The 14,111-nt window shown below is 46.8% G+C and overlaps 1 protein-coding gene across 1 annotated transcript in view; it reads left to right on the top strand.

Moving 5' to 3' along the window:
* LOC124475784 overlaps positions 1–9,980 on the top strand; it is a 96,138-nt gene extending 86,158 nt beyond the window's left edge. Inside the window, exons 5-7 of the mRNA XM_047032600.1 lie at positions 5,777–7,815; positions 8,902–9,057; positions 9,868–9,980. Coding sequence (XP_046888556.1) covers positions 5,777–7,815; positions 8,902–9,057; positions 9,868–9,980 — 2,308 coding nt within the window. The remainder of the gene's footprint in view (positions 1–5,776; positions 7,816–8,901; positions 9,058–9,867) is intronic.
* The last annotated feature ends 4,131 nt before the right edge of the window (positions 9,981–14,111 follow it).

Genomic DNA, 14,111 nt, shown 5'->3' with positions numbered 1-14,111 from the left:
CCAAAAACCGACCAGCCTGATGTCACAATGCCGTTCCGATGCAAGGCCAACGGATCCATCTCTATGCCAACCTTAAATTCCTGTGATCGCTATGCCCGCTAGCGGGAAACTGTCCTGGGCTACGTTTCCCGAAAGCATCGTAAGCCTAAATTGATCGTAGAGTCCATCGTACAGTGGATTTTAGTTGTACGGGCCGTTTCCCGAAACCATCGTAGCTAAAGAGGCACTTGAAAATCGTCGTAGATTAACGACAGCTCCAGACCAGTCGTAGATCGCTAAGTGCATTGTAGCACAGAGACTCAGTGGAGACACACGTAGGCCAACCATGAAAACTACATTAAACTCGTGCTGAAAGTTACTTATGATGGAAAATAAGATTATTTTGGTTCTCTTTTTACACCAGTTATGATGGAACTGGGATATTTGTTAAGCTATACAAGTTTAAGTGCCGAAAACATATCTGAATCCGTTTTATTCTCAAGTAAATTTAGGTTACACAAAATAATTTGATTTGTTGGGTTTGGCGCATGCAAAGAAGGTATTTAAAAAACGATGTCAGTCTTATTCAAAACACTATAACATTTAAATATGGCTGTTATAATGTGGAAAAGTAACTAGAAATGCATTAACGTAATGCTTTTACCAGTACAATAACACAACAACAATTAAACATTGAAGATGTTTATTAGAATTATAAGGCTGGTAACGCCAAGCCCAGTGGATGAAGAGGCTGGTGGCAGAGCCAAGCCTGATGTTGGGAGATGGTGGCGCCCAGGAAATGGAAAGACTCCACAGGGTTGACTGGGAAGTCACACAGGGTGAAGGGTCCAGGAGGGAGTGAAAACTACTACTAATACAAAAATCATAAAAGCCATTGAAGGTAGTATAAGTCCTGCACCGCAGACTTGTCCCCTCTGGTTGTGGGAAATTGGATGTGGTCTGGGATGTGGCAACGTAATGCAGTTCAGACAGCCTGCACAGATCTTGAAACTGAGGCCTTGAGAGCCCATGTCCATCTCCAATAACCTCCAGAAAACTGCCAGTGGCATAGGACCTTAACACTTCCAGTAGTTGGGTTGCTGGGGTCAGTGCAAAGGACCTCCTTGTTAGCCTCTGCAGGTCTGCTTTTATGTGGTTCAGGAGCATCATGATATCATGATGTCACCTGACATATCTTACACTCATAATGAGTATAATTGATCAACCATCAATTAAATTAGAGTTGATTATTCATGTCAGAAACAATGATTCCATTTTGAAGACATGTGGTATTCATTACTTATGCGTTTGTCATTTGTCACAATGTCATTTGTGGCCAATATGTGAGAATTATGAGATTGTAAACATGGTCTTGGAAAGCTGTTTGCCTTTGCAAGATTGTAGATATAGTCAGCACTAGAAAATAAGACAGTAAATATGTTGGATTGAGATGCTTGTATTTGTACATTGAATTATTTAGGCTGCAAGCTGGGATATGCAATGTGTGATATCATTTAGATGTATGGTTTTTAACCTTGTGGTTCGATCAAGTAGTAAATATAGGACTCTTATATATATATTTGCCAATGGAAAGTGTAGTACGAAGAAGAGTTAAAAACCAAGGCACAAGTAATTTGAGAAATAGTTGTTTTATGGGAGTTTGTTCTCCCTGCTCCTGCCCCTCACATGGATCTATAACACTGAATATATGATACAATACACAATTCAGCCTTTACGTAATTTAAATAAATATTGTATGTGTAGCCGGTGTGTGATGAAACTCACTCGGGTGGCCTTTTACAAGTATGTAAAAGGCCACCCGCGTCAACAAATTGCTAGCTTTTCGTTGGCGTAGTTGGTAGTGGTGGCGCTTGGGAAGTCAGAGGGGGTGAGTTTGACTCCCGTTCGGAGCGGACAGTGGCCCGTATACCTCTGACGGAACTTGTCATTCCACGTCTGTTACATATGCTTAGGCTATAAGGTAACCTAAACTTGACACTACCTTTTTGATTGGGCAGAAGAATAGGCACAGAAATGGAGGGCCTTGTGAACTTCATTTCTTCAAACAAGAGCTTCCTCGCCTCAATTTGAAGACAAGCCCACTTAATTTCCAAGACCTCCTATTGGTATTTAGCATCCTGTGTCGCTGATTGCAGGGTCTTAACACCGGTGTACAACTCAGATGCAGCATAGTTTGCACGTTCACCTTATTGTCTTTGCCTTCATGTAGCATCATACAATGTACATTGAAAAGTACTCAAATAAGTAGCCTATAATAAATGTAAAGTTTTCTATAGCAACAGAAAATATTTTTTGTGTACCGTAATTTGTTAAATATTGTGGTTAACGTTTTAATTATTTAAGTCTAAAAGTTGCTTCAGAAGAATCACATTTCAGTACAATGGACAGCGTCTTAAGTGCAACTTAAGAGACACATACGATGGTTATCCTTACGAGCATGTTCGGGAAACGCACGTAAGAAATAACGATGGATCGTTATTTTGATCGTAGAGAATCCTCGTAACAGCTACGATCCATCGTTATCGGGAATGGCAGCCCTGGTTGCTATACTGGTTGCTAGCCAGTTTTGTATTTAGGCCAATATAAAACAATTTTGCCTACCCTACTTTTCACTTGTTCAACATTCTTGAGACAGAAACATGCGCAGGTATAAAACTATCCGTGCTGCCTTCCTGGTCTGTGAAAATCGATGCTAAAAAATACATTTTTTAGACAAAAAACGATAGACTGTCAACTTAAAGCTAAACACAGAAATGTAATGGCAAGCATTGGATGATTCACTGGTTTGCTATTGAAGGCTCCTTCAATAGCAATAGCAGACATGGAAGCTCCTATTGGGTGAAGTGAGGTGTCAATTGAAAGGCCAGAGTGCAGATATTTTAGGAATGTTTACATCCAAACTGAAGTTAGTTCATGTAAATGACTGTAGTCAACATTTTTATGGATGTAATACTGTGTTTTGGATACAAAATATTTTACTTGACTGGATCGTTTGGACCTTTGACAATGTAACCAGACAATTTTTGTTGGGATTATTGTATAAATGGATAACTGTGAGGCTCGATAGGTGAGTTGTCTATGTTTAGTTTTGTTTACCTGTTGGTGGTTAGTCAAAGACGTTGATTATACCTGCTGTTGCGACTAGATCTTGAAATGGTTACATCAATAGAATCATAGCTTTCCAACGATATATGGCATGTGTATAGGGTGACCAGACGTCCGGATTTTGTCCGGACAGTCCGGTTTTCCAGCCCTTTGTCCGGACCGCTGTTGCGTGTCCTCCTTTTCGCCCTTTTGTCCTCCTTCCTGCCCACCGTCGCAATATGCCACTTGCGTAGGCTTCAGTGCCAGAAAGAAAGACCTCCTTCAAACCTACGTGGAATTCAGAATTCCACTTTGCTGGTGAAATCTGTGACACATTTCTGTGTTTTTTCCTGGACAAAATCAAAACCATTCGCTCTTCTCTTGATAAATCCCCTGTGGCTTATGTTCGGCCTTTGGTTACTGTTTCTAATGTTCTTTCCAGTTTCCAACATGTCTGCCTTCCTGCTCTTAGTGACATGGTTAGTGGTATGAGGCCGTCCTCCTGTCCTCATGATATTGTCCCAGCCATAGTTTTGAAATCTTCTTTTACATCACTTGGACTTAGTATCCAGTCAATTATAAATTTGTCTCTGGATCATGGTGTTGTCCCTGCTTGTTTTAAACATGCTGCTGTTCAACCTTTACTTAAGAAACCCAACTTGGATCAAGCCAGTCTGAACAATTACTGACCTGTGTCTAGACTGCCTTTTCTGTCTAAATTATTGGAGAAAGTTGTGTTATCTCATTAACTACTTCCTTTTTTAAAGTCATCAGGCATTTTTGAACCTCTGCAATCAGGGTTCTCAGCTCACCATAGCACGGAATCAGCATTATTGAAAGTGTTTAATGATTTACTGTCTATTGTCGATTCTGGGAATAATGCTGTTTTGATTTTATTGGATCTCACCGCTGCCTTTGATACGGTGGATCATGACATCCTCATTGCGAGGTTGGAACACTGGGCTGGGGTTAAGGGGACTGCACTACAGTGGTTCAGGTCCTATCTTACTGACAGGACCTTTTCAGTCACTGTAGATAGCTTTTCTTCTTCCGTAGCTCCTGTTTCTTCTGGGGTTCCGCAGGGGTCAGTTCTGGGGCCAATTCTTTTTAATCTGTATATGCTTCCTCTAGGAGATATCATTAGGAAACATAACATCTCGTTTCATTTTTATGCTGATGACACACAACTTTATCTGTCTTTGAAACCCAATGATACTGTTCAACCTCTTTTAGACTGCATTTCGGATATAAAGAAATGGCTTTCAAATAATTTTCTCCAACTAAATGAGGAAAAGACCGAAGTTATAATTTTTGGTCCTGCTGGCTCGAGAGCTAGTCTTGGTAGCATGGTTAGTAATTTTTTTCCTAGTGTCAGCTCTCATGTAAGGAACCTTGGGTTCATTATTAACTCAGACCTTGGGTTAGTCAAGCAGATTAACTCTGTGGTAAAAAACAGTTTCTATCAGTTACGACTGATTTCCAAGGTTAAATCTGCATTGTCTTTTAAAGACCTTGAAACTGTTATTCATGCTTTTATCACCTCACATTTAGATTATTGTAATTCCCTCTATGATGGTCTCCCCCAGTCCTCAATTGCCTGTCTTCAGATGGTGCAGAATGCTGCTGCAAGAATTTTATCGTCCACTAGAAAGTTTGACCACATTACCCCAGTCTTGGCCTCTTTGCACTGGCTTCCTGTCCAGTTTAGAATACATTTTCAAATGTTATTGTTTGTTTTTAAAGCTCTTAATGGACAGGCTCCTTCATACATCTCGGACCTTTTAAAATTGCACGCACCCATTAGGTCACTGAGGTCTGCGGACAAGTTTCTTTTATATATTCCCCGATCACGCTGTGTACGTACAGGTGATAGGGCCTTTTCAGTTGCTGGTGGAATCAGCTTCCCCTATCTATTAGGCAGGCTCCTTCATTGTCTGTTTTTAAATCCAGGCTTAAGACCCACCTTTATGTTCTGGCGTTTCCCACCACTTGACTTGCTGTTTATTGTTTTCTGTTGTTGACTGTTTTGTATTTTGTTTTACTGTGTTTTTTATAGTGTTTTAAAAATGTATTTGGAATCTGTTTTTGTGCTTTGTTCGGCACTTCGGTCAGGCTTGCTGTGTTTTGAGTGTGCTTTATAAATAAAATGTACTTACTTACTTTGCCACTAAGAGCAGCACAGATCAAAATCATGCCTTCTGTAAGCTCTGTCGCATTGAGTAGTAGGAGGAAATGGGCTTCAGAGTGGCATGCCGCTACGGCACAAGGATAATGCTAGTTCTGCCGGGCACTCTGCCGGACAATTTTTTGCTCCGAACAACGCAGCGGATGATAAAACAACCGCTGCTGAGATGACCAAATTATTTCATGCTGTGAAACATCACCACTCTTACAGGAGTTTAGACTGTTGACTTACTAAAATGACTAATGTTATTGTCTTGATTTCATACTAATGGCCCCCATCCCCCCCGGCCTTTTTGTCACTTTGTCCTCCTTTTTAGACCCAAATGTCTTCCTTTTCAGGGTCATGCTTCTGGTCGCCCTACATGTGTACCAATATATAATGAATAATATTGTGTGTTGGGTAGTTTGGCACTTAACAATCCTACGCTAAGAGGTTAAAAAAACATGTTATGACAATTTTAATGAATGTATGCTTCCTCTTTTTCTTCTCTCCTTCTCTCCTCTCCAGAGCCACAGGATGGGTCTGTTGCCTCAGAGGAACCAGAGGGCTTAGACATGAGTCCAGTCCTGGGGGTAGCAACCTGACCCACAGCCCTCTTCCCACCCCACCCCAGACCTCCAGTCAGCCCTGTACAAGCCCCACTAAACCCCAGGCACTGGGCCAATGCTCCCATCTCCGCCCTCACATCCACTCCCCTCCCCAACCTACTAAAGCACAAGATCCCTCAGTTGAAAGACCTCCTGCTGTGAATCCCCAGTCTTGCCTGGACCTGTCACCTCCGCACTCTCTCTCTGGGTGGGACAGGGATGGCACCAGGGTGGGGGTCTCCTTCTGCTTCTCCCGGAGGGGGCAGAGGCTGGAACCATCTGCATCTGTCTTCTCAGACCAGGAGGAGGAGGAGAAGGTGGGGCAAGGGCAGAGAAAGGCCCGAATGAAGATGGAAGAGGAGAAGATGGATGAAGAGGTGGGGCAAGGTGCTGAGATGTCGACACAAACCCTCCTCCCAGAGCAGCGGGGTGAGGGGGAAGAAGGGGAGGAGAGAGAGCGTAGCTTAATGAGGGACTGTTTGGGGCAGAAAGAAGAGCAGAGCCGAGAACATCCAGTGTACCGCAGCACTTCAGAAAGCACCTTTAAACACAGGGATAGAATAGAGGGAGGCATCCCCTCATCCTCTTCCCCCTCCTCTTCCTCCTCCTTGGCCAGAACACGACCACTCTGGCACACACAAGACAGACAGAGGAGGCTATGGGGGATGAGGAGAGGAGGCCGAGGGCAGTCTCCAGCCTTGTATACGTGTGTGCTCGGCAAAGACGGGTCCAGCAGTTTGAGATGGCCGGTGGAGCTCTTGAAGTTCACCAAGACTCAACCTCCTCTCTCCTACAGCTGCAGACCTCGCTGTCTCTGTTTCCACGGCAACCACAGCGGAGTGTTGAAGGGTCGTCAGAACACACGGAGGAAAGAAGGGCCCAGCTCACACATGCGCGTAGAGGAAAAGAGCTCTCACACACTTCCTGTGCGGATAGAGGACATCAACTCACACACACTTCTGACAGTTACCAAGGAATTTAACTCGCACACACCAGCTATGCCAACAGAGAATATTTACTCACACTTAAGCCCCATTCTCACAGTAGACGCGAACTCACACACACCCCTCACGCACACAGACGAGGTGAACTCACACATACTAACACACACAGACAAATCTTACTCACACACACTCCTCACACTCAAGTCGAACTCAGGCCTGCGCCCCCCACTTGTCAAGGATCAGAAGCAGCTCCACGGCAGAGCTGTTCCCCCCCAGACAGAGAACAAAAGGAAGACAGATATACAGTCTGCAGAAGCACATCCCCCCCCCCAGAAACATCCACCCCCCCAGACACAGCTACCACCCCAGATGCATCCGCCCCCCCAGATACAGCCGCCCTCCAAAACACAGCAAGCCGCCCACATAGAGAACAGGAGACAAGCTGTGTGGCGTCAGATCGCATGCAAGGGACAGATCAACCCCTTCCCTGACCTCAGTCACGATGACAGGAATAACAAAAACTCCCACAATCCTCTGAGGTGGAGCTCAGGAGGCGAGAGACGGCAGAGGGAGCGAGCTGTATCTGCCGGCGACCGCAAATTAGACGATGTCAGCAGGCCAGCCATGGAGGGTGTGCAAGCGCGCCAGCCCAGGTATGTGTGTGGGAGCGACACTTGCCCTGAGCGTGTGTGTTCTCAGCCCGTGGGCGGCTTAAACGCGTTGCCCAGGAACAGAAGTGATGGTGCAAAGAGACATCGGCTCATGGAGAGGAAGAAAGGAGTGGGAGGAGGGACTTCAAACAAGTGTGGAGCGACAGCGTGCAGTCTGAAAAGCGTTGTTGCTACGGTCTCTGGGGAGAAGAGAGGACACACCGGGGCCCGGGTGGGGGGTAGGAGGAGGATGGAGGATGAGGGGAAGATGAAGGTTGGGAGGAGGAGGAGGAGGGAGGATGAAGGGAACACGAAGACGGGGAGGAGTGTTCGCAGGCCAGCGAGTGGCTGCCTTTCGCACAAGAGTGAGTCTGGAACTGGTGGAGAGAAGACTTCCAGGAGTCCCAGTCCAGACTCGTACCCCTGTCACCCAGCGCTGGGCCAAGCGAGGACACACACTCTCCTTCACACAGAGAGAGAGGGGGATGGAGGGAAGGAGGGATGGGAAAAGTGTGAGGGACGGTTTTCCTGGGAGCCACGCTTCTCCTCCTCTCTGCAATCTTTCATGAAGTTGTCCTGGGAAGCATGTCACCATGGTAACACTGGGGGCTACCCTAACTACGGTTACCCTGACAACAGTCCAAGCATCAGCCCATTGAGAAAGAGAACATACATGCAGCAGGGCAGGAAGTACAGTGAGAGGAGGGGGGGGAGTTTCGAGCTGAACGGAGGCTGGAGAAGTAATGAAAGAGGAATTATAGGCAGAAGGGACAGAGAAAAAGAGGAGAAGAACAGCAGGGAGAGAAACAGGCAGGTGATAGAGTCAGAACACTGGGACTGGATGAGTGGCCCGAACCCTGGTGGTGGATTGGTTTGGGGTCGGTGTGACTCGAGACCCAAGCACAGGGCCCTGGAGTGGACCAGGGCTGGAGGTTGTATCAGGCTGGATGCTGGCTGGAATCAGAGGATTGGACACCCCAGGGTAGAATACATGGATGGGGGCAGAGGTGCAGGGGAACCCAGCCCAGACAGATGTACCTGGGGCAGTGGAGACAGCTGGGAGGAGCAGGGTGGCTCCAGACACACACTAGATCCGGGGGATAGGAGAGGCAGCCCGGAGTGGGCCTGGAGGTGGGAGAGCAGGCGACCCCCGAGCCCTGATTACTGTGGCAGCAGAAACACACACACTCCCAGCACCAGGTATGTGTGTGATGCAGGGGGCACAAGGGGCCTCAGCCCTGGCTCCTGCAGCAGCATCACCAGTGTGTCTGAGTTGAGTGGGGAGTGGAGCAGGGAAAGTATCCGCTCAGGGCTCACCCTGGGTGGGGCAACAAGAGCCACAACAGCCCTGGGCCTCTCGCCCTCCATGGAGCGGAGACCTTCACCCACCTCAGCACCACAACCCTCCCCCACCTTTTCCAGACTTTTCTCTCCCCGCTCTCCCCCTACAGAGAAACCAACTGCCCCCAAACACAAATCACCCCCCTTCCCCTCTCCCATGACGGTTTCCAAAACTACACTGGACTCAAACCTCAACCTTGACCCTGTGATCCCTGACCCCAGCCCCCCTAGGGCCCCCCTGCAGAAGAGGAGCCTCCCCCTAATAGGTAAACTGCCCTCCATACAGAGACGGAAAAGAGAGAGAACAGAGGAGAGAAGGGAGGAGCGGAGGAGAGAGGATGAGGGTGAGGAGAGGGAGGAGAGGAAAGAGAGGATGAACACTGAGAGCAGAGAGGACACAGACAGTCATTTGTCTCCTCAGGACCAGTCAGGTTCTCCCAGCCATCCCTCCCTCCACCAATCCCAACCCAGGTCTGAGGATGGACCTACAGAAGGGCCAATCACCTTTAGCCCTGAGGAGATGGACAAGTACCGCCTCCTGCAGGAGCAGGCCAGAGAGCACATGCAGAGACTGTTACAGACTCCTCAGGAAGAGAGAGACACAATCACTCTCACACACACACACCCTCACACGCACACACACACACACATGACCCCCGAGGAGGAATTCACACACCTCTCTCTACAGAACCAACTACCGGTGTGTTCCCACCCCATGCACACACATGCTGTATACACACACAGACAAGAATCCTCCACCACTCAACTGATGACATTGACCCCCCAGGATCTGTATCCACAGCCCATCCCTCTGGGGCTCCTCTCTCTCCCCCCTGCCTCCCCCTCCTCGCCCCTCCCGAGCCTCCATCACATCCTCCTCCAAAACACAGCTCTTTCCATGGCCTCCCTCTCCCCACCCACATCCCTTAGTCCCCACCCACCTCACGTGCCCCACTCCATAGCTCCCCTGCATCCTCATCGTCCCCACCCCCATCTCGCTCCCCTCTCCTTCTCGTCTCACTTCCCCTCAATATTGCTGTCCCATTCCCCCCTCCCTCTCCTCCCTCCTTCCACAGACCTCCATCCCTCCCCCCGCACACCCCTTTTCCCCCTGACCCTGCACCCCCTGCGGCCTCAGACGTACATAGACAATGTCTGGCCCTTGAGGTTCCAGCAGAAAGCGCTGTGATTCTCTCTCTAGGGTGAAGGCCATGATGCCTCCCTGTCACCGCTGGCTGGTATCAGTCCTTAGAATCAGTCCTAGCAACAGCCCCAGAACCACTACAACAAGCTCCTAGGACCACTAGAGACAGTCCCCAGACCCACTATAGACAGCCGTGGAGCCAGCTTCTAGAACCATTGGAATCATCCCTAGAACCATAAGAATAATTCCTGGGACCAGCCCCAGAACCACTACAGTCATCTCTAGAACCACTAGAACCAGCCCTCGGGCCACTCAGAGACAAGACACTGACTTTGGATCACAAGTAGAAAAGAACAACTGATGCAGCCACATCAAGTCAAATAGCACCACTGGACTCTGTTCTGTAAACTCTCTCACAGACACACATACACACAAAATACGCACTTGGACACGCCAACATCAAACATGTTTGACCTTTTTAAAATAAATGCAGTTTCCCATTTAGCCGTTGAACTGCTTGCCTTCGGTCACATGGACAAAGCAGGTGCCAGGAGACGGGGCCCTTTGATCCTGGGGCTCTCCTGCTCTCCTCGCTCTGTGCAGGGAGGAACATTGCACCTGCTACAAAGACCGACTGGCCTCCTCTCATCTCCCTCTCTCTAGCCACCTGCACGGGAGACAGACCAGCTGTCTTTTGAAGTACTCTTCACACCAGAGAGGAAGAGAGAGGCGAAGAGAAAATGCCTGCCCTGCTCTGACTCCATCGCTCTGGGGTTATCTGAATCCAGGAGAAAGCTTTTATACAGGGTGAGACACAAGCCCGGTGCTGGGGCACAAACACAACCCTTAGAAATAGGCAATAACTGTTTTCCAGAGTCGGCTCGTAAAAAGACCTTGAATAGTATTTCATAATTTAATAATGTCTGTTGTGTAAATAATTTGTCCAGGGGTGTCGTAGAGAGACTGCAGGAATAAAACAGGAACTGATGGTATTGTTGGTATGCGTGTCGTTTTTATTTCACACACACATACCGTACATGACAAATGCACTAGCACAGATAGACACAAACACACAATGACAACAAGAGACAGAAATTCAACATTTGGCATTTGCTGACTTAAGGGTATGTCAGAGTGAACACTCCTGTTACTTGAATGTGGGGGGCTCTGGCAGTTACGATTTCAGAGCACGTCTGTTGGACTGGTGAGAGTGTAGAAGGGCAGGGAGGTGATGGGGTGGGGGGCAAGGGGCAGCGGGAGTTAGGGGGGTAGCTATCATCACCCCAATCCTCCATATGGTGTATTGAGCAGGCTTCCCAGGGTGATTTGAGAGATTTGATTGATTTGGCCTTATGATATCTGAGACCAGAGTCCGCAGCACAGCAGAGACTACCGCAAGGAGTAAGTGCACATACTGTATGTACACACACACACAGTTCCAGGGGTTGCTGGTGCTTCAAGTCAACCCCTATAGAGAGTCAGTAATTAGAGCGCAAGCCTCCCCTCTCCTTCTTATGACCCCTGTGTGTGTGTGTGTGTGTGTGTGTGTGTGTGTGTGTGTGTGTGTGTGTGTGTGTGTGTGTGTGTGTGTGTGTGTGTTTGAATGTGTTCCCTATCCATCTCCACAGGACAGTAGATCAAACAGACTGAGTGAAATTTAGAGCAACAATAATTAGCAGCTGTTATGTCATCAAACCTCTCATCTTCTTCACTTAAACTACACACACCCCAACTCTCAAACTATACACTCCAATGCTACACACACATACACACTTAGCATACACAGTACCAACCCATACACACACAGTGCTACAGTACTACCCACATACACACACTGCACTCTCTCATCTCATCTCCTAGCTTGAATCCCACTTAATAAACTCTCTCTTTCAGATTCCAACCACAGATAATGAGTGAATGTTAAAACATCAGCCCACTCAAGTTTGTCTAATTTCTCTCACGGCTGCGTGTTCAAGGTCAGTAATCGGCAGTGCTTGAGGGTCCAACAAACAGCAAAAACAGGCTGTCTGAGAGCAGGAGAGGACATCAGATGTACAGTCTGTAGACTAGGGGACCTGAAGAAAGACTGCTGCCGGAGAGAATTCTGCATCTGTCTATGTAGACTCGGCACTTACTGAAGTGCCGAGGAAATGTCTTAGACTTTCGTGTCTCTCTCAAATGTGAGTGCGTGCATTTGTGCTCTAAAACATACTGTACTCACACACACACACACATACACAGCACAAACACACTTACGGTGCGTTCACACTGCAGCGTTTTTTAACGCTCTGCACCGCTGGCCTTCCCACAGTGCACCACGCTCGGGGGCATGTTAGAAAAGTTAATACAGAGTTTTATTACACGGCTGTTCTTAATGCTGTAGAATGTTCCATTCACTTGAATGAGGCTTCCCAATGTTCTGCGGTGAACAATTTTCTCTAATTTGACCGTTGGTATGCATATATGACCGCGGTCAAGGGAAGTGGCCTTTTTGCCTCGGATTAGTAGTCCGGTAACTTTTCAACCCGAGCGAATGGGATATGAAACCTAAAGAATGTTCTAAATCTATGAAGTTCAACGTCTTTGGCGAACTATTTCTCTGCTGATCAACAATACGAATGATAACAAATACATTGTAAAAAGACACACTGTGTTAAGTTATTTTTGTTGGCAAGTAGCCGTGTAATAAGCGGGATAATGTATGAACGCTGGTCATTATTGTGAAAATAAGCCCCTTCAGGGCGAAACAAAACCCTTCCGGTTCGCGTCGGGGTGCTGTTCGCCCCATAGATATATATATAAACACTAGATATTACGGCGGAGTCTAGAATGTCCGCACATGGCAGGCACCTTGCTACAGTGAATTCACTCACCCATAACATTGGGTTGGTGCTACATGTACTTTTTAAATAACCATAACTTGCTAAATTTTCAAACGATTTTTAAATGGTTTGGTTTGTTAATAACGTCAGAGGTGTAGCTATGCCACTACATACTTATGAATAATTATGTAATATTTTTTTTTTTGAATAGAAGTATGCAGTGGCATAACTACATCTCTGACATTGATAACAAACCAAACCGTTTAAAACCATTACCAACAGTTGCTATGTTACAAGAAACCAATCCGATTGGCCAACGCTAACGTTTACATGCTCCTCATTTACATAAAGTTGAGAAAATCCAACTTGCAACCATAGATATATATATATCTAACACTCCGCTCGCCTTCCCACAATGCCCTACGCAAGCGTCAACGCCTGGTTTCATTGAAAATGAATTGGAAGCCGACACCCCGCTCCGCTGCAGTGTGAACGCACCGTTACAGTGCGTTTACACTGCAGCAACGCGAATCGCTTGCCATCGCTCACCTTCCCACAGTTTACCACGCTCGGGGGACTATCAAACAGATTAATGTAGAATTGTAGTTCTCTTGAAGGGGCAATTGACTGGGTTTTTGGGGTATTTCACACTGTTCCTTAAGGTCTCCGAATAGGGTATGTAACATTGGTTGGGTTGAAAATGGCCCGGGTGCTGTTCTATGCCCTCTGACAGATCCTCTGAAATGTTCCCGGGAAAAAACACTAGCTTTTCTCCTTTTATGGTATGTTCATTAATATTTAGATAAGCTGCGCGCTGATTGGTTGGTTATCAACGAGTGAAGCTGGGAGCAAAAACGCAACACGGCCAACAGCAGCACTCGCTGAAACACCGAAGTTGGAGACTTGAAATAAAAACGCGCAAATAAATCTATTGTGTCTACACAACACTGTTTTCAACAGATTGACTATATATCATTTGAAATGATAACATTACTTGTTTCCACTGTTGTTGAAGCAAACTGGATTGACTTAGGTGGGTAGAACGTTAGGCTACAGCTTAGCAACCAAACCGTATCGTGATTCTACTCGGCTTCAGTTAGCTAGCTAGGCTAGCTGTAGATATCTTGCTGTAAAATAACATGACAAAGATCTGGACAAACATGCATGGTGAATTGTATTGTTTTCATTACACAGGTTATTTATTTGAACGAAACACAGTCAGGAACATGAATCAACGTTAGCACCATTGCCAATAAACTAGGCTAAATTATCACACATTCTACCTATGCTCTTGCGTTAGCAAGCTAAACTTGTTTACGTGCCTACACTCTAGGTGTTACTAGTAACAGTTACT

This window comes from Hypomesus transpacificus, chromosome 2 (genome assembly GCF_021917145.1).
Source record: "Hypomesus transpacificus isolate Combined female chromosome 2, fHypTra1, whole genome shotgun sequence".
NCBI lineage: Eukaryota > Metazoa > Chordata > Actinopteri > Osmeriformes > Osmeridae > Hypomesus > Hypomesus transpacificus.
This window is presented reverse-complemented; position numbering and strand designations above follow the sequence as displayed.